The sequence below is a fragment of the Salarias fasciatus genome, chromosome 14, assembly GCF_902148845.1.
Source record: "Salarias fasciatus chromosome 14, fSalaFa1.1, whole genome shotgun sequence".
In the NCBI taxonomy this organism is placed as follows: domain Eukaryota; kingdom Metazoa; phylum Chordata; class Actinopteri; order Blenniiformes; family Blenniidae; genus Salarias; species Salarias fasciatus.
The window spans coordinates 30,856,117-30,875,207 of record NC_043758.1 but is presented as its reverse complement, the minus strand read 5'-3'; the positions used below and the strand labels follow the sequence as shown (position 1 = coordinate 30,875,207).

At 42.7% G+C, this 19,091-nt stretch overlaps 1 protein-coding gene across 1 annotated transcript in view; it reads right to left on the bottom strand.

The window, feature by feature from the left end:
- snx19b (sorting nexin 19b) overlaps positions 1-19,091 on the bottom strand; it is a 44,014-nt gene that overhangs the window by 2,658 nt on the left and 22,265 nt on the right. The window contains exons 12-13 of the mRNA XM_030108200.1: positions 978-1,162; positions 775-862 (exon numbers count right to left, since the gene is read on the bottom strand). Of these exons, the coding sequence (XP_029964060.1) occupies positions 775-862; positions 978-1,162 (273 nt within the window). The remainder of the gene's footprint in view (positions 1-774; positions 863-977; positions 1,163-19,091) is intronic.

Sequence of the window (19,091 nt, the reverse complement as noted above, 5' to 3'; positions counted from 1 at the left end):
ACAGAGCGAAGGGTTTCACCACTACGGCCAACCTGACCAGAGTCCGACCTCACAAGTGGTCCAAGATCCCCAGAAACACACTCCCAACCCGTCTGACTACAGTCACACTGAACCTCTGAGTCCTGGCTGCTCTGCGTTGCCTCCGTCTGTGGAAACGCTTCACATAGGTTTATTTAATTAGGGGGAAAAAAAAAATAATTTAGGGATCACAATGTCTACTTTCACTCCAATGAAATTCACTCTTTCTTCCATAAACTGAACCCAACATGGACCAAATTCAATAAACAAAAGGTAGGACTGCTCAAAACATCCCAATTATTTTGGTAAATATTGAGATCATGGTTATTTAACTCAGTTACTCTCTGACTTTGGAAAAATATATATAGAAAATAAAGTTTGTCTTTCTTTTGGACCTTCTTGAACCTTAAATATAATTTAATTGAAAAGTCAATAACGAATAAATGGAATAAATGACGGAGTTTGAGGCAAGAAAGGAACAAGAGTTATCATTATTTTGTTGACTCAGATCATCTAGTCCGTGGTAAATCCTATACAGCAGACGTAAACAACATCATAACGAAGTTAACGTTTCCTGTGTAGTTTATAGTAAATGAATCTGGTTTGAGGAACGTGAGAAACCACATCTACTTTCACACATTGTTTATCCTGTTGCAGACTTTCACCTTCTCCTCGACTCCTGATGAGTTTCCAGTCCCACTGCAGCTGCCGGAGCAGCGGTCGCTGAGGAGTGTGTGATGTGCGGTGCGTCCTCACCTGTTGATGTGGGGGTCTTGAAAGGAGTCCAGAGCCGTCTGCCAGCTGAATCTGTACTTATCTGAGCCCAACAAGTCTGACACCAGATCTACAGGAGAGGAGACACGGGTGGAGGGTGAGCTGCTCGTCCTGCAGGGGTTTACAGTCTGGATCATATCAGAGAGATTCAGATGACATCCTGAAGCGAAGGTGTGTGTGCAGACCTGGCAGGAGCCTCATCAGACAGCGTAACGCTTGCTGCCTGGTGTCGTCCCTCTGCTGCTGGCTGCGCTGCGGCCGGGGGAGGACGGGCAGCGACCCGCCGGGCCACACGGCCTCCTGGATGACCTGCAGGTAGGCCGCCCAGTACCTGGGAGACGTCAGGTTGGCCACGCTCACGTCGAGCCACCTGAAAGGATTCAAACCCGAGTCAGGAGATTTTTTTCTAACCAGGCTCCATTGTGTCTTGAAGAGCTGTAAGTCCCATATTACCCAGCAGAACACCTGGTTTCTAGAGAGCTGCTGATTGGAAGTTATCTAAAGTTAGAATGGAGGCAGAACTTTCAGCCACTGAGCTCCTCTCATGTGGAACCAGCTCCTAGTTCAACACAGCCTCTGCTTTTCAAGTAAGACTTAAGATTTTGATAAAGCTTCGAGATCGGGTTATTCCAAGGCATGCGGGGCCATTTTCTAATGAAGCTGCTGAGAAACCTTTCATGAGCTCAGAGCTCATCACGAGCAACAGAATCTAAACACTCCAAGACACACAAACCCTCTGAACTCCAGCAGGCATCAAGGCGCCACAACTCTGCCCTAATTTATCCTTAATCACCTTTTAACTCATCTGAGCTGTGTATTTATGACGCGGATTAGCCTCTGATTAGCCTCTTTGACAGAGCGCTTGATTTCTGACCTTGGCAGAAGTTGGTTAACCTCCTGACTTCACAGGTTCAGTGTGTGGCGACCTCGTCTTCATGCCTGACCTGACGGGGTCTCGATAAGTCTCCGCACCGGCTCAGTCGTAGCTTTCACATGTAACTGATTCCAAAGTGCATTCCCACGAAGATTTGAAAGTCCCAGCAGTGCCAGAAGAGCCCGATCTTGGCACCGTCTCGCACTAAAAGCGGGTCTCAAAGTCTGAGATCTTGTGATGAGTAAACCCAATAGGCTTGGTGACCCCTGATTCATTGTGCGTTGACCTTTTTCACACCAGTCTTTTACCCTCTCGGGGACTGGAAACACGGGCAGCTGCCACCCAGACTGAACCAGGATGGTTATTTAAAGCACCAAATAAAAGCTAAAAACAACAGCGCCATGTAGCTCAGGCATCCGAGCATCGTCCGCGCCAGAGAAACTAACTTCTACGTCGATGCCTGAAGTTGGTCTGAGGCCAAAAAAACAACAATAATAACTAATTACGGGTAAATAATTGGGCGTTTGAGATCATTTCAAGATTAAAGATAATTTCAGACCCAGTAAGAAGTTCGCAGGATTTGCTGACTCTCTGAAAAAATTTAACTCCACACAGATGCTCTTATGCAACACTGTTAGAAACCTCAGAGCCGCGTTAAAAAGAAACAGGGACCTCCCTCCAGGCCTAATGTTCTGCTTCTTTTGCTCACTTCATGTGGCCCCTAATGAAGTTATTTCATTAGCTTGTTTTGGCCACTCTACCACACTGCTGAGCTCTGACTGGCGCTGTTGCGCCAGCCACCATTTTCCGTTTCCACTGTATTCAATGCTTGAACGTGTTGGGATTTCATAACAGCGCGGAGGAATCCAGATGATAAATACCGATGCGGATTTGGATTTTTTCAGTTGGAAAATCAGGAAAATTAGTTACTAAAGGACTCAATAACATCACAAATAAGACCTACACACCAATTTGAGGATTTTTACTAAAATATTGGAAAGTATGAAGCTAATGCGTTGCAGTGATGTAAAGGATCTGCTGGATTTGGACTGTTGTTCAAGCGAAATGAACACAACAAAAAGAGGCTCGCTGTCTGAAGGCCTTTTCATGCTGTGACATTTCACTGAAAGGATTTTCATCAAGCGATCAAAGAAAACCTCAAACTGACAGAGTGATTCAAAAGGACCGCAAAAGATGAAAAAGCGATCAGGAAAAGGTCGAAAGTGACTGGAAACTGCTGGAAAAGGCTCAATGCTAGCATAAAGACGCTCGAACACAACCAGAGGAACATTAAAGTGAGCCACAAGTAAACTCAAAAGGATCAGAAAGAAACCCAAACCATTAACAATGTGAGTTAAAACGACCACAGACAGACTCGAAAGCCACAAAGATATTGGAAATCATCATCAGTTGGTGCAACAGTCATGAAAGTGAGCAATGGACCAAAAACATGAACCAAAATTCTAACCTGAACAAACCACATGAAGCTAAACTTTAATCTCCACCAAACACATGAAGCAACACTTTGGACATTACTCTGCATCAACCATGCTGCTAGCTAGCTGCTAGCTCGTTGCTAGCTAGCCACGGTGAGGCCAGTTTGACACGTTGAAGATCTGAGAAGAAAAAAAACAGCTCAAAGATCGACTTCACTTCACTTTTTGAAGTTTTGATGAGGAAGTAACTGATGTACGGAGTCCAGAAAACCCGTAGTAACAGCTAAGTGCCGAGAGGAATAATTTCACTGATAAAATGACCTGAGAGACTCAACAAACCCATAAAGGGATACAAATCTCATGATTAAAGACAAAAGAACTTGATAAGCAAATTACCCAGTAATAAATATTACAATGATTCATTTGAGTTCTTCTTAAAACAACACCTTTTTCGATCAGATTTTCGAACAATCAAAAGTAAGAAGTCATGTTGCCCTGTAACACAGGCATGAAAAACACTTGACAAGCTTCACAAATGAAATGTAAGCCTTTTAATAGCTTCTGTGACATGTTTACACCGACGTGCCTGAAACGCTGATCGAAAGGAAACACAGATTCTCCACATAGATCACATTGTGGAGCCGTTTCCCGGCGGAGGCCCGGCTCATCCCCAGTAACAGGCACGTATTTCCGTGCGGGCAGGTGGACACTGATGTCTCAGTCCTGAACATTTCGTGCCCGTGGGAAACCGGCTCACTCAATCACACCGAATGGGGGGAACAGAGCGCACTGAAGGCTCCGGTCAATAACGGGCTGAGGCTTGGCGACACCGACCGGACTAATTTACAGTTTGTCGGGGACAGCACGGTCACTTTAGAGACAACACTGTAAATCTGTACAACACTCGCATCTCCCCATAGCTTCCAGGCTGCTGCACATCGAGAATGTTTGAGCCTCTTTTGAGGGTTCCCCGTGTTAAAATCACCGACCTTTAATAATAAAAGAACCTATGGAAATCATCAGGCTAATCGCCGCTTTGTAAAACATTCATTCTCACTGAACCGAGACGCCTTCAGATCATCGATCAGACCGTCTCTGGAGGAGTAAAGAGGTGAAGCCTGATACCTGATACTGGTATCTTTGCGTCTCTTTTCTCATTGCAGCCGAGAGACAGACTGTTAGCTCTGGCCTCTGTATTATTGTCAACCTCCGTGCTAGCTCTGCACAAAGTCTGTTAACACTGCTTGTGTACCAATTCTTCCTTTTTCCTTTGTTACTCTGCCCGAATGTGGCGTTTCTGAGTCTCTGCTTTACGCTAAACTTTTCTTTTTTTTGATCTCGTCTGAGTGATGATGACTTTACAAGTGAAAATACTTGTGTGAGCCACGAATTCTTCACATAGCACGCAGAAAATCGCTGACAGGAACGTTGATTTTCTTCATTTCAGCAGTGATATAATCTCCTGCTTCCTCCAGCTGGAATCAAAGGAGGATTTCTCCTCCGAGTTTTTTTTTTCTTTTTTCCTAAACACTGATTTCTACACAAAATATTGCAAAAATCCCTCAATACACATCCCAGCTGTTACCTAACGGGACGCGCTGGAAAAAGCAAGCTTGAGGCGACCTCAGGCTGGCGGCAGAAAGCTGCGCGCAGGAACAAGCTTGGTCTTCTTCTAAAAACCATGTAAGGCCACGTTATGTAACAACAACACATTATGAAACTACTCCACAAAAAGTAACACATGTTCACTTCATTAAAGGAGTAAATAACCGCAATGCTATACAGACAACTTCTCTGACATTTTTTAATTGTTACATAACGCAGTTAATAGCCTAAATTGGAAATAGCTAACAGCTTTTTGAAAAAAATAGTGGTGCAAAGAAATACTTTTGAATCCAATATAAACTGGAATTATCCACAAAAAAACAAGCAATGCACTTTAATATGGAAATAATTCAATAAAATTATGAAATAATTGAATATAATAAGCTGAATTTACAGTAAGTCTGGTTATTTTTTTTTAGCTCAACGCGAAGCTCAAACTCGCCAGATGACGGTTCTGTGACTCCCAAAATGATCTAAGCTGCCGCTCTGTGGACTCCATGTTTATCCACTCAAATAAGGAGCGAGGTCGAAGGAAAGACGACTTTCAGCAGGGCTGTGTTTTTTAAGTAATGATCTATTTAACCAATTCACCTTATTAGGAGGCTTGTAGGGCTGAGGCTCCGTTTACAGGGCAATTTTGTCATGAAAAACCACTAAACTTTGGTTGCGTTTTGGTTGTCAGTTTACACAATGGTGCTCGGAGAAAACACAACTTTCTGGAAATGCTCGGGGCCAACACGTTTCTGTGGTTTCATTTTAAAAATAATCAACAGCACCCACTGGTGGTCCAACATGAAAACCAAATCATTTCCAGTGTTTCTTCCATTTCTGTGTAAACAAAAGAAACCACAAAAACAATGCAATTTCACTTGAAACGCTGTAAAAATTGGGTTTTACACATAAATGTGGCTTCAGACCAAGACGGACCCCCAGTAAAAACAAGACAAACTCATGTGAACTTTATTACCTTGGAAGGCCCACGCTCAGATTAACTAAAACAAAAGGAACGTTTGCGGGAGTTATTTCAGATACTATCAGACTATCAATTTCAGCTATAAAAAAAAGCATCAGACTCTCACTAATGTGTTGTGGAGGCTTTAATAAATTTATAGGCTGTCCATATAATCCCGTTCTAAATGCCTAAATGTATCCCACATGGTCTCAAACATTAATACACAATGCACTTATTTATCCCAGTGAGTGCTTAAAGCCGCGCATCTAAAAATGAGAAGGGCTATAACTGTTGCACACGATTAAGAGTGTAAAGATATCAGACGGCACTGTCTTTTTCTGAACTACAGAGACAGATTTTGATTCTACGAGCAGAAATAATGAATGGAAATATAAAGTGCGCAATACAGTACAAACTGTCCATCAACAGATCAAAATGCTGACACACTGCGAACAGTTCGCACTGGACTTCATCAGCGTCTGATCCATACAGCCAAAGAGAGACATTTTCAGGACGGGGGGAGTTGTACCTGGCAACAGGCAATCTGGGTCAAGCGGGAAACACGTGTTCTAATCACGGCTGCACAGAAAGTCCTCGTTAAAAGGATGCACGTGTGCACTTGGCTGGCCTCGCTACAGCGATACCACCAACATGCCGAGCTCCACTCCTGCAGATGTTCCAGAGAGAGAGCCGCGGTGCAGCGCGGCAGAGAGGAAGAAAAGGCTCGGAAGTCTTCTTTCAGGGGGTGTTCGTCTGGTCACGGCTCAGAAATGAAGCCCTTGATACGAGAAAAGTTCAAAAGATTACAAGTGAAAAGCACGCAATGAGATGAGCACTAATTCAATTCCTTTAAACGGAATTCATACTCCAACAATTTCCAAGAGTTATGCATTGCAGCAAACCTCGGTGCCATGGTGAACTTAAGGAAGAAAACATAAATACAGAATTCTTGTCCTTTCAACAGAGCCGTGCGCATTAAGTCACTCAGTTTTATTTCCAGGTGATCACTGACAAACTGCAATGAACTGAGAGCACGAGAGGACTTTTTATGAAGGATCTTCATGAATCAGGCCCGTAGAGTCACTAACCTGGACTTGCTCAAGCTCATATTCCATCCCAGTGACTAAGAGACGTCAAATACAGCTGCTGACAGCTGTCTTCAGGTTTCCTACCACACCCTCCAGCCTACATACAAATCAATACTCTCCATTCACCTGTCAGTGACCTCAGCCGGCTTCTTCGTGGTTTTCCATTCTGTCTTCTGCTGCTGATTTAATTTTCAAACTCAAACTCCAAAGTTGTGAAGAGTTTGTGGAAGTAAAACCTAATCAGTTTCAGAGGAGAGCTCAGTTAAATGTTCTCGGATCTCTTCATCTAAACACAATCATATCCAGGACGTCCACTCTGACATGGCTTATTTAACAAAGACAGTGAGTCTTAATGGCTCGTTTCACTGTTACATCTGCCAATAAATACTTGTACACAAACCCCAGTTTGTAGCAACAATTAAAAACAAAAAAACCCCTCCATGTTGCCTGTTTAATCTCGCGGTAATGAGGAGCATCGGTTTTTATTGGAGCTCTTTCCACTGATTCAGGAAAGTTTCCCCTCAAAACTCTGGAGCTGCAGGGACAAACATCTCCGGATTCGAACAGGATGGGTGTGTTTACTCGGACCAGATATCATACAGGGTCAAAAACAGCAAATAAACACATTTTTAAAGGCTGCGGTGGTGCATTAGCACTCAGAGACAGGTCCTTCTGAAATTGCCTCCACATGTATTCGCCAAGGGCAAGATTCTCTGCAACCTCCTCTTCAGAGCAAAACACGTGGAAACAGGAGACAATAAACAGAAGTCAGCACATCCAAATCCAGCGATCCCCATTGCTGGTGCCGCTCGCTCTGCGTGCCGATGGGCTCCAGTTGCTTTGGCGCTTCACCGAATGTGTGATGAAAATATTTAGTCATTTGAAAGAGGATAGTTTTCCCAAATTTTTGGCCCGATCATTTGATTTGCACCAACTAATTCCTAATTGGTGCCTTCAGACTTTCCAGAGTTGCATAATAGACCTCGGGATTAAAAGTGAAGGACTCTGCAGTCTGATGGAAGCTCCAGTAAGAAGGAACACCGGTTAGAGATAAAAATGTGCAAACAGGACTCTCCTTTGACTGCAGGGCCGGCGGTTGAATCCAAAATGCTCCACATTAATGTGTTTTTGATTGTCCTTTGAGATGAAATAGTCCATTCTGTTAGCCTGGGAGCAGGTTGCATGGCAGTTTCGTGTGATCAGTACCTTCGAAAACTCAGGATGGTTGGTTTCAGATGTGGCTCTCGTTGATCAGATTGCTCAAAAGCACAATACATTTTCTCACTTCATTGTAAAACCAATGAAACAGCCATGAGATGCTAGGACAACATTTCAAGTGTAAACGTATTGTTCTTTTAACCATCTGAGTCGTTTCCAAAAAAACCTGCATTTCCAGGTTCCACCGCTGCCATGCAAAGGAGCTCGACAACACAGTGGTCAGGCCAACATATCTTGCCTTTTACAAGAAAAGAAAATGTTTAGACATATAGAACCACAGCACACAAGTCACATTTAAAGCGATACTTCAACATTCTGGCAATTATAATCCGCACATTCACTACGCTGTGGAACACCAACAAATAATATTGTAGCGTTACGACACTGAAGCAAATACTGGGAACTACTTTTTCTTTTGAAATCACTACGCCCAGACAAGTAGTTCCGTCTTAGCAATCTTCGCATAAACAACTCAATCTCGTAATTTTGCATTAATATTTAACAGCGTAGTGAATGTGCGGATTATAATTTGCCCACCAAAGTGTTTTGGGGTTGTTGGATTTTGTATTTGATGAGTTTGACGAGGGGGAACCAAAATACCATCCACTTCCATTGTGTCCGTCCTGAAAACCTTCCCCGACTCAACTCTGAATAAACAACAGCTCGCCCTCACAAAACAAGTAAGTATACTGTTCGAAATGACTAATGAATTGCGCTAAACGGGCCAATTTGCCAAAATGTTGAAGTATCGCTTTAATCAAAATCGTAAAATTGGATCTTTTTCTTTTCTGTTTAGTAAAGTGTTTTAGTGCAACATGAAACTAGCTGCCTTTATCAAAAAAAAAAATAAATAAATAAATCACAAACGTGCTATTCATCTTCAGCTGTTAGGTGGCAATGTTGTAATTATTTATCAGTTGTGTTACCCAGCACAGTAAAAGAATTTGCAAAACTTGCTAACAAGGAACCAATGAATGAATGTGAATACAGTTAGTAAAACATATAAATACAGTACATTAGGAAAAGTCATTGATTGTGGCTTTGGTCAGTTTCCTGCAGTGTGTGTATTGCATTTGTTGATGACAATAAATTTGGGATATATTGAGCAGCGTTAATAAGCACTCATGTATTTTGCCTCACCTCATTGGCAAATGGTCTCCTCCTGCGGGTCAGTGCGTCAAACTGATGCATTTAGCAGGAACGACTCTGGACGCTCACGGAGGGCCGACTGAAGTCCATTTACCACAGCGGCTCAGTCCGGTAGGAAAACACTGCATTATGAGGTTCTGGACATCCATGGAGGCCAACTGCGACTTCACTGCTTGGCGCAGGAATCCAACCACAGGACTTATTATTCCACTTTGCTGCTGCACTAGAAACCTACTGAACTGTGACGGCGGTGCGGCGGTGCCACTTAGCTCATTCCCATTTACGGTCCCATTGTCAGTAAATGAGCTAAGATCGGGACAACCCAGATGTCAGGGAAAACCGTTTACAACCGCGCAGATGGCGTCATTCACGTGTGGGCCACTGAGAAACGGGGGCAAGCCGTCGGTCCCGACGTGGGACTGATGGCGAGTGCAGACAGGAGTCATGTGGAGAAGAGCTTTGCTACAAGACCGTGACCAAAAAGACCTCCTGTAAAAATGAGCACATCACCTCATCTCTTGGTAAGAGAAGCTGTGCTCGCAGCAGGGCTAAGAGAAGAGCTCATTTTGTCCTGTAGAGATTCAATCTTCATGAGTTTTCTGGGTAATTTGAGCCGGCACCCTTTGTAGATTTTTTTTTTTTTTCTCACCACTAACAGCTCATTACTCCATCATGATTTTATGACCTCCTCCTCCTCCCTGCTTTGTTTGCACTCCAAGTGCAAGAAGAAGTACAAGATGTACACATACATATAATTCACAGCTCTGCAAGGCCCATGCTGTTCCCCTAATTAACTGCTGGTGGTAGCAGTATGCTATAAAACCTAGCATGGCTCCAATGTAGGAGGGCAGGATTGTACCGGGCTGGGTAGCATATTGAGCCAATTGTGGAGGAACAATGTTTGAGCGTTTTCAGGTCACAAAGAAAACTGCAACAGTGAATGCAAAAGCCTCAGCAGTTTCAGTCACAGATGTCAAATTTATTTTCATCCAGGGGCCACAAACGGCCCCGTTCTATCTCTGAGGGGGCCTGATCAGGGAACATTACAGCATAATAAACTTTAAATACATGTTTTCTTTAGCCAACTCCAAATGGTTTTCTTTACTTAGGAGCAAAGATGTATGAAAGTATTATGAAGAAATTTGATCTCTTTTAACAAAATGCCAAAAAGTTGGTATTTATAAAGAGAAACAAGAACAATTTTAACAATGAGGCACTGTGAAGAATACTAACTGCTGCAAAATGCAATGAAATATGACAAAATCCAGTTTTTTATCAACGGTTGTGCTGCAGGATCGCATTTCCACCCTCACTGCAAGAAAAGTAATGGCTCAGGATGCACCAGTGCCACTTATTTAAAAGCACTAACCTTTAGCTTCTTGCTGATACTCAATATCGCTACAAGTACTTATTAAATGTCATTGAGCCTAATTTATACTCAATAAGTTAGCTTTAACTGGTAAGTGTGTCTTGCTATTAGTTATTTGATATGATAAAAGAGCCAAATGCTGTCATGACTGACAGTTTCTCCCAATATAGCAGTAACTGTGAAGCTTTGCTCAGGCTTTGCACTTGAGTGCTGCTTCTTTCATTGACTCTGGGTCAACAGACGGCTTCAGTCGTAAACCTTCAGCAAACACTGCTGACTTTTCTAAAGTTAGAAACATGGCTAAGTTATCATACAGAATTTGGAATGAGAAATTCCCAAAAACTAGAAAAGTCAATCAGGCAAAGATTGCTGATGAATTCAAGCATTAAATCTATTTTTCAAAGGGAAATCCCGTCTGGATGGATTTAATACTGCTACATGATATCTCCCCAGAGGGCCGTTCAAAGAGGAAAAAGGTTTCCAGAGCAAAGATCGAGGTGAGCGAGCAGGACCGCACGGTCAGGCACACTGCAGCACACCATTCTGCTTCTTCTCCGTCTCGCTGCCTTGGTATATATCTGAGGTGTCAACGATCTGTCCATCACTAAAATTAAACCGGATTCCATTGTTTGTTTTACAAGAAACTCGGTGGGGGGTAAAAATACCGCCAGCGCCAGGTGGTCACCAAAAGCAGCCCGGCTCAGACTGTGAAGTTGTGATAAAATTAGAGCTCAGTCCATACGGCGAAGTGTTAATTGCGTAGCGTTAACAGCCAAGTTTTATTCAGGACAGTCGCGGCTGCACACTCTCTGAATAACATGCTATCTTTTTATATTGGAAGACTTTATTTGTGGGTAGAGTAGTACTAGGATACTGTTTAGTAATCCACTGATCCTGTGCTGAAACAGCATGTTGTCTGTATGGATGGTTATGTTTCTGCACCACAATCAACGCTGTGGACAATACTGAAGTGAAACATTCACGGGTTTTAGTTCACTGGGCCGCGTTGTGGGTCAACATGACGAGAAAAAAAAACACACCGTGCAGCATTTAGCCGGAAGATAGAAGATATCAGCTGTTTTGCTCTTGAAAGTCACTGCTGTTTCTGATTGGCTGACTTGAGCTGTGGATGCAGCCCACCCCGCTGTGGCGTCCTGCAGGTCAGCGCTGTCTCCAACATACGTGCTGGAACTCCATTTTTATTTTTCTTTTATTGGGACTGTCGTGGCGCCTCGGTCCCTTGCAGCTTGTCAAAACACAGACATGTGACGCTCCAGCGGCCAGCCAGACTCGTCTCACACGTGGCCTGCATAGGTTTGCACTTGCACTTTCACAGTCCTGTGCGCAGGACGATCGGTCAGCACACACACACACACACACACAAACAGGTCAAGGTCGCCGTCTGCGCAACAGTAACATCCATCCAACTTAGTTTGTGCTGTCAACGCTGGTTCAACCTTATGGAAATCACCAGTGAGATTAATTTTCCCCTTTGGCTCATGCATCCACACACTTTAAACCCTGCGCAGAAACACACACACACACACATATGTACAGCAGAGCGCTTTCAACCAATTAGCTCAGACAAATGCCAAGTAACTCTATATGAGCGATTGTGGTTGGTAGATACTTAGACTTTGCGGCATTATTGCTACCATCAAAACCACCGTGGTTGTTTTCCTGCTCTGTCACAGGGATATTTTCAAGCTGGGCAGAGTGAAGAGGAGCGCTCGCCCGGGCAATGTTCTCCACTCCGCCCGGGGGGCTTAATGTGGCTTCAATTAAACACAACATGTAAGTGTAACTACAAGCTACACTGATACACAAGCACGGATCACCTCAGGTCTCTGCCATCAGCCTGCTGACTTTACAAACGTCTTGCAGATGTTTGTTCCCCAGTTTACTGGAAGGAGACAGCGACGGGGAAAAAGAGATCACAAAGAGAGTCTGGCGGTGCCGTGTCCAGAGCAGCGCTGTAGCTGACACCGCTCTGCACGAGAGACCGAGACGGACCGCACCTCCGTCCTCTGGCCGTGACAACCTGTGATCTCTGATGGAGGGGTCCGGAGGGGAACATCTCCGTCAAGTTTCCTTATAAAGTGCTCAAGCAGAAGGACTGAAGAGCAGCGGCATCAAACTGAGTACTGATAGTTAGAGAAAGTAGGAGAAATGGCTGGTCATGGTTTATTCCAACAGTTATTCTGGATTCTTAGAAGTGGAATGTGGAAATTAGATGGTGGTTCCAAGCAGCAATGATCAGAGGGAACCAACAGGAACTAGATGAAGTTCATCACTTTATTTACATGGAAAGCATTGTCACTAACAGTGGCAACACAGACAGCTGGTGGATTGGAAAGGCAGCTGTAGTTTTCCAATGATTACATCCAATCTGATCAAACTGTGCCGTTAGCAGGCTGTGTTTGTGAGCATGATGCTCCCTACAGCCATCTGCACTTGTGAGACATGGAATCTCACAGCAAAGACAGATAAGAGTGTAAATGCTTCCCATCAAAGAGGCCTGAAACAAACCTGGAAGGTTATACGAGTCAGTAACAAAGAGATCCTACAGAAATCAAGTCAGACTGTACTGAACTGATCGAAAACTATACATTAATCATTGAATAGCACCCTGAAATCAAGAATGTGTACATTTTCATGACCCTATATTGAGACCTTCAGCGTCAATATCGCCGATAGATACATTTACACATTGAGACAAACGGCTGCTTTGTGCTGCAGCCGCCCCGAAGCGCATTACTCACGCATTGCTCTGATTTAGGCAAATGTTTAATTGCTGTGCTGAGTGATTTTCCTAGGAAAGTTTGGCAGTGTTTGCGTTAATTTTTTCCACTCAAAACCAGGAGCTCTACTTCATCTTGGGCCCTAACTGCCCATCTTGGAGCCACCATTGGGCAAGACGTGGAATCTGCCATTCCTAATCGTTTGCATTCACCTTGCAGCGCAGGCATCACCCATTAAGCTAGCTAAAAGCAGTGCAATCAAGCTGTATAAATTGATCAGATCAATTCCTTACAATATAAAAGTTCTTGCTTGTAGCATTCAGAGCACTACACTCATTGCTTTGGAGAGCTGTATTTCCATAAATGGCTTGGATTTGTTGGATAAAAAATGCTCAAATAATTTTATTAGAAGTGGTCTAGAATATATCTCAACTCCATCTTGTAAGTATCGATCAGTTTGTCTGAATAAAAAACAATGGAATACAGTCTTTTTAATGCCTCATAGGTATATACTCACAAATAAAATAAAAGAATTTCTTTATAAGATTGTCCATAGATACTATCCTGTTAAAGCAAATATATGTCGTTTTATACCAGACATAAGTAACCAGTGTACCTTTTGTGATTGTGAAGGAGAAACTGTCGAACATGTATTTGTTGATTGCTTTCACTCCACTTCCTTTTGGTTCCATTTGGAAAGATATATCTCAAGAATACTTAAAAAAGAAACCATAATCAAAAAAAAAGATATCTTATTTTACTTTAGCAATCCTAACTTCTCTGTTGATGAAATATATATCATTAATCTGATTTGTATACTAGCAAAATTCTTTATTCATAAGATGATTTGGCTAAAAAAATTGCCCTCCTTTTATGTATTTGAAATTACAGATTTCCAAAATTACCTAAAAACTATTGAAAAATTAAATCAAATGAACAAAAAACTGGTAAAAACTTTAAGAATATTAGAAAAATACAAACTTATCACCCCACCTTAGCAGACCCTTTATTTTTATTTATTTATGATATTGCATTTTTCTTTTTTTTCTCTTATGTTTATGTATTTGTGTTTTTTGTATGTTGGTTGAATTATACATTTCAAAAAATGTAATGTAGTTAACATATGATGTTTTGCTGAAATGAAAATAAAAGATTTAAAAAAAAAAAAAAAAAAAAAAAAAAGCTGTATAAATTGATTCCAACTAATCTCTGAAATTCTCTGTCTCCGTGTCCTTAAATCGCCGCCCCCCCCCCCCCCCCCCCCCGCCCCTCCCTGGAAAACACCACATTATGATCCCTCTCACAACACGGAATTCTGGCAGACCACCTTGCATACTTGTAATTAGACACCAGCTTCAACAACTTTTCCGCCTCTGATCTTTCTGGAGTAGGTGACGATGTGCTGAAATCTCAGACGAGCTGACGTCAGCTAATCTAAACCAGGCATGCACAACAGAGTGTGTTTTTTCCTGAAAAGAGTTAAAGAAGTATGCAGCCAACCTCAATAAATCACATTTAGACCATGTTTAATCAGAAAAAGCCAAAAACACGCATTTATATATGTCACAGAAAATATGGAAGAGCATTCCTTTAGCGTTATAGAGAAGCTTGTGGGAAATAATACCGCCGTATGCAGCACATTTTTCCATTTTTTTTAACAACAGGGTAAACCTAATTAAAGGATCATGAATGGAAATCTAATCTCCAAATGAGTATTACTCATGGCCTTTAACTGACGTGAGGGTTGGCATTGCTGCAAGACATGCAGTCAACTTCTGATCTGTGGTGTATCGACTATAGGATGGCACAGCCCAATTCAAAATGAATACAATCTTTAGTTTGACTTGTGTCTGTTCAGTTATGAGCTTTAACCTCACCTTGAATTGTAATTTATCTCAAATACGTCACCATGTGAGACGTTGATATTGAACATGACAAAAGGATGAAATCACGAGGATGAAGGCTCAAACTTGATGTGAATTCTCATTTTGGTTGGGCAAACATGATTAAAGTTTCACTCACATATTCATCACTTGATTCTATTTGACAAGAAAACCATGAACCACTCGAGATGCCGTGCTTTACACATCTGCCGATTCCAAAACCCGACTCATACTCTTGTAATCACATCTCTTCAGCGCTTGATAAAAGTCAGTTTGTTTGAATTAGGTCTGCTGGAGTTGTGAACAATCTAAAACATGCACGTCAGTGGTCCCTGAGGAGTAGGGTTAGGAAGCAGTGCACTATGGGAGGAAGGCAACAGGGTAAAATGTGCAATGTTTTTGGGGAAATATCCATCTGGAAGTTACATTGTTGCGTACCGGGTGCACCTTTTCAAGGAAACAGTATTCCCTGGTGGCAGCGATCTCTTTTAGCAGGACGATGCACCCTGCCTAAAAGCCAAAAAGGTTCAGGAATAGTTTAAGAAACAGAACTCTGACTTGGCTTTCAACTTTAAATCCAATCTCGCATCTGAGGGTGTGATGAACAAACAAATTCAACCTATTGGGGCGCTGCTTCACAAGTTCAATGTTATGAAAACGATGTCTTTTCATGATGCAGTTTTCATTATTTTCCAAAAGCAGGGAAAGTTTTGCATTTTTGCTTGAAACTGTTTTCTTTAAAGATCTGCTGCTAAAATCTTGCTGCAAAGCACCACAGCACGCCGTCAGAGGTCCAGTGGAGTCCATGCCTCGATAGTTCAGGCCTGTTTTTATGGCATGTATAAGAAGTTGGTTGAAACGCTATTGCTGATTAGGTTAGGAACAAGCTGGCCAAAAAGAGTATTACCAATGTTGTCATAAATGAACAGACTCAAAACTCAACCAATCAGAGTCATCGTAAATGACAGGCCTCCGACTGTCCATGTGGCTGTTGGAAGTGAAAAGGACTAAAGTGGGAACGGTTCCTAAAAATTCTATTAAATTAGCCTGTTAGCACTTCTGGTTCTCTGGTCAATGAGGATTTTAAATGGCTTGCTGACAAACTGTTAAATGAGATTACTGAGTCGGCTGGAGACATAACATCACCGCCGGGACAAGGCTCTCGTTACAGCTTCATTATAGAAGTATTTTTCAAATGTTACAAACTCCAACAGTTTTTCATCCTTTCCCTCACAATATGCACTAATCGAATCAGTGCATAGACATCTGTCACATTTCCATCGATACGTAAAGAACCACCAGTTGAGATTTAGGTGTTCGAGACAAGCGGCGCTAACTTTCCAGTTAAAGTCATCAAACCACTGCAGCGTGAGACATGATGCAATTAAAAGAGCACCAATCAAAAGTTCAAATGAAGAAGAAGCTTGTGGAAAACACAACGAATGAGTCGGTCCTGTTTCAAGTTTTGTTTTGTAATCTCTTGGGAGATGTTTTTGTCATGAGCGGGCACGCCATCGCTATTTCCATTGCACTTTATTACCTTTTGTTTTTGTCCCTTCACCAACTTTCCCCTCCTCGACAGAGTTGCAAAACTTATATTCCATTTAAAGGTCCAAAACTTTCAATGTTCCAACTAGTTTCTTATTTTGAACGAAGACAATGATCAAAATGGGTAGAAGTAAACAAACAGGGACTTAGAAAGAAGCCTTTAATTCACATGAGAAATACAAATACAAAGATCCTAATGTATTCACTAATCCTCTCAATGTATTGATTCTGTCTTCCTGAAATGGTCCTATTGAATCCTGTAGAGCATTTTGTGTGTACTTTCAGTCTCTGCAAGTATGCTGCACCAGGAAAAAATGTTAAAAAAAAAGGCTTGTTACACCCTCATCAATCTCAAGGGTCTCAATGAACTGATTAACTGGAGAAAAGTCCGATGGATATCAACACGAAGGTGAGATGTTTTGAATAGTTGGCAGATGCTCAATAATAACTGATGCAATTCAGTCCAAACGCACGTAAAGCATCAGCTGAGCTGGGCCTGTAACTATGCATGTGTTGGACTGCAGCTGGGATTTATTTTAGTTTCCATTTAAGGTAAACACAGACACGACCGACCGGGCCCAGTTTGTGCTAAAATAAGCCCACAGCCAGATTTCGACAGACAACATGTCATTGCACAAATATGTCTCTCGAGACCGAAGATGAACCAGAAAACTTTTGGAGCAGCATCTCCTGGTGGCCCCCGGGGCTCAGGTGAGTGGTGGAAACAGACACCGGAGACGCGAAGAGGCCAAGGGGTCACTGGCATGACTTCATCCCGCTACCGTCCTCATTTCAGACGACTCCATCACTTATCGAGTTCATTCTGCAAACATGCAAGCAGCATGCGTCACGTGCCCCTCATCTAACCGTGGATAAAGATGAGCTTCTTCAGTGTTCTACCAGAGATGGATTTCAGTATTGCTATCGCTAATAATTGCTATATAAGGATAAACGGGACAAGGGCGGGTTCCACAACCTTCAAAAGAACCAACAAATATTTGACCTATAACGTCCCCTTGAGACGATTACATAGGTCAGTCGGAATAGGAAAGCAACTGCCGACTACTATTAGCCAGTAATACAAGACGATATTTATAGTTCGGAACGGCCAGTAGAAAGGGAATAATGCCCGGAGCAAACGTGACACTGACGTGACACAGGGCAGACGTCCAACTGAAACACATCGTGAGGCATAAAGCACTCAGACAGCCTGATCCCACTCTGAGGCCTGCGTCTGGACTCATCTCAGCGACAGCCTGTCCCGGGATGTCACACCTCGTCCGACTCCACCAACGCCGATAGATAGCGCACGCCATTATGTAATAAGCATGTTTTCCGTCGAACGCTCCCCCTCCTCTCCTTCCCACCAATACCAAGGCTGTCACGTCTGACCACCAAGCCACTCAGCCATGGAGCGAATTCCTGCTGACAGAAGAAGCCACGGGTTTCCAAAGCTGGTCCTTCTGTTTATACCTCCTGGCAGACCAAGATGTCAAGCAGGAGAGAAGAAGGGAGAAGAAGAAGAAGAAAAAAAAAACAGCAGTGGACGTTGATATCGTCTCCTCGCTGTGAAAACAAGCAGCGCTGTCAAACAGCCAAGGAAGGATCTCAGCAGAGGGGCCGGTCTCTTTGAAATAGAAAGACTTGACGTCCAAGGATTCCTCACAACACTCTCGTAAATAATCGTTGGGTAATACAGTGTAACAACCTCCGTTATGTCAAGATAAAAATGTACTCTGACACTTACAAAGTCAGCCAGAGGTGCCAAACAAAACATGTCTGAAAGAATAAACTTTAGGAAAAGCAGCAGCAAGTAGACCTAAAAATAACCGGGTCCTCAGACCCAGACACCCGTCTGCTGTTCCACACTTCCATGTCAAACTACATATGTGTTCATACGTATTCACGCATGCAGGTCAGACTGCTTGACCGAGTTCAGTAGAGCAAATCTTTGCCTTTGCTGGTTGAGAGTTTTGGCGGCAGACTACCAGACACGGTGTGGATAAACACCCCGACATATGGACCTGCTCAACATGTGACAGCAGCACGGAGTGAGACGAAATTTTCAACTGTACAGCAAGTGCCGTGGTTATTTCAGGGGTGGATTACAGCCCCGAGGCTTTTCCCAATCTACAGCAAAATCTTAAAGTACAACTATTGCAATTAAGGTTTGGTTTAGATGGCAGTGTTTTCAAGGGAAAATGCAAAACTTTTGTCGTGTTTTGGATGTCCGTTTACAAGACTTTCTAAAAACGTCAACTGTCGTTCTGCACGTGTGTGAGTAGATGCACACCTGCTTCGTGTGCTTTTGTAAAATTTAAAAGCTATTTCACAAAAAGTACTGCAGTCTGGTGTTACCACTGCTCATACAAATGCATCTGTTGACGCAATGTTCTTTTCACTTTCACAAACATCATCTGAGAAATGACTTTAAAA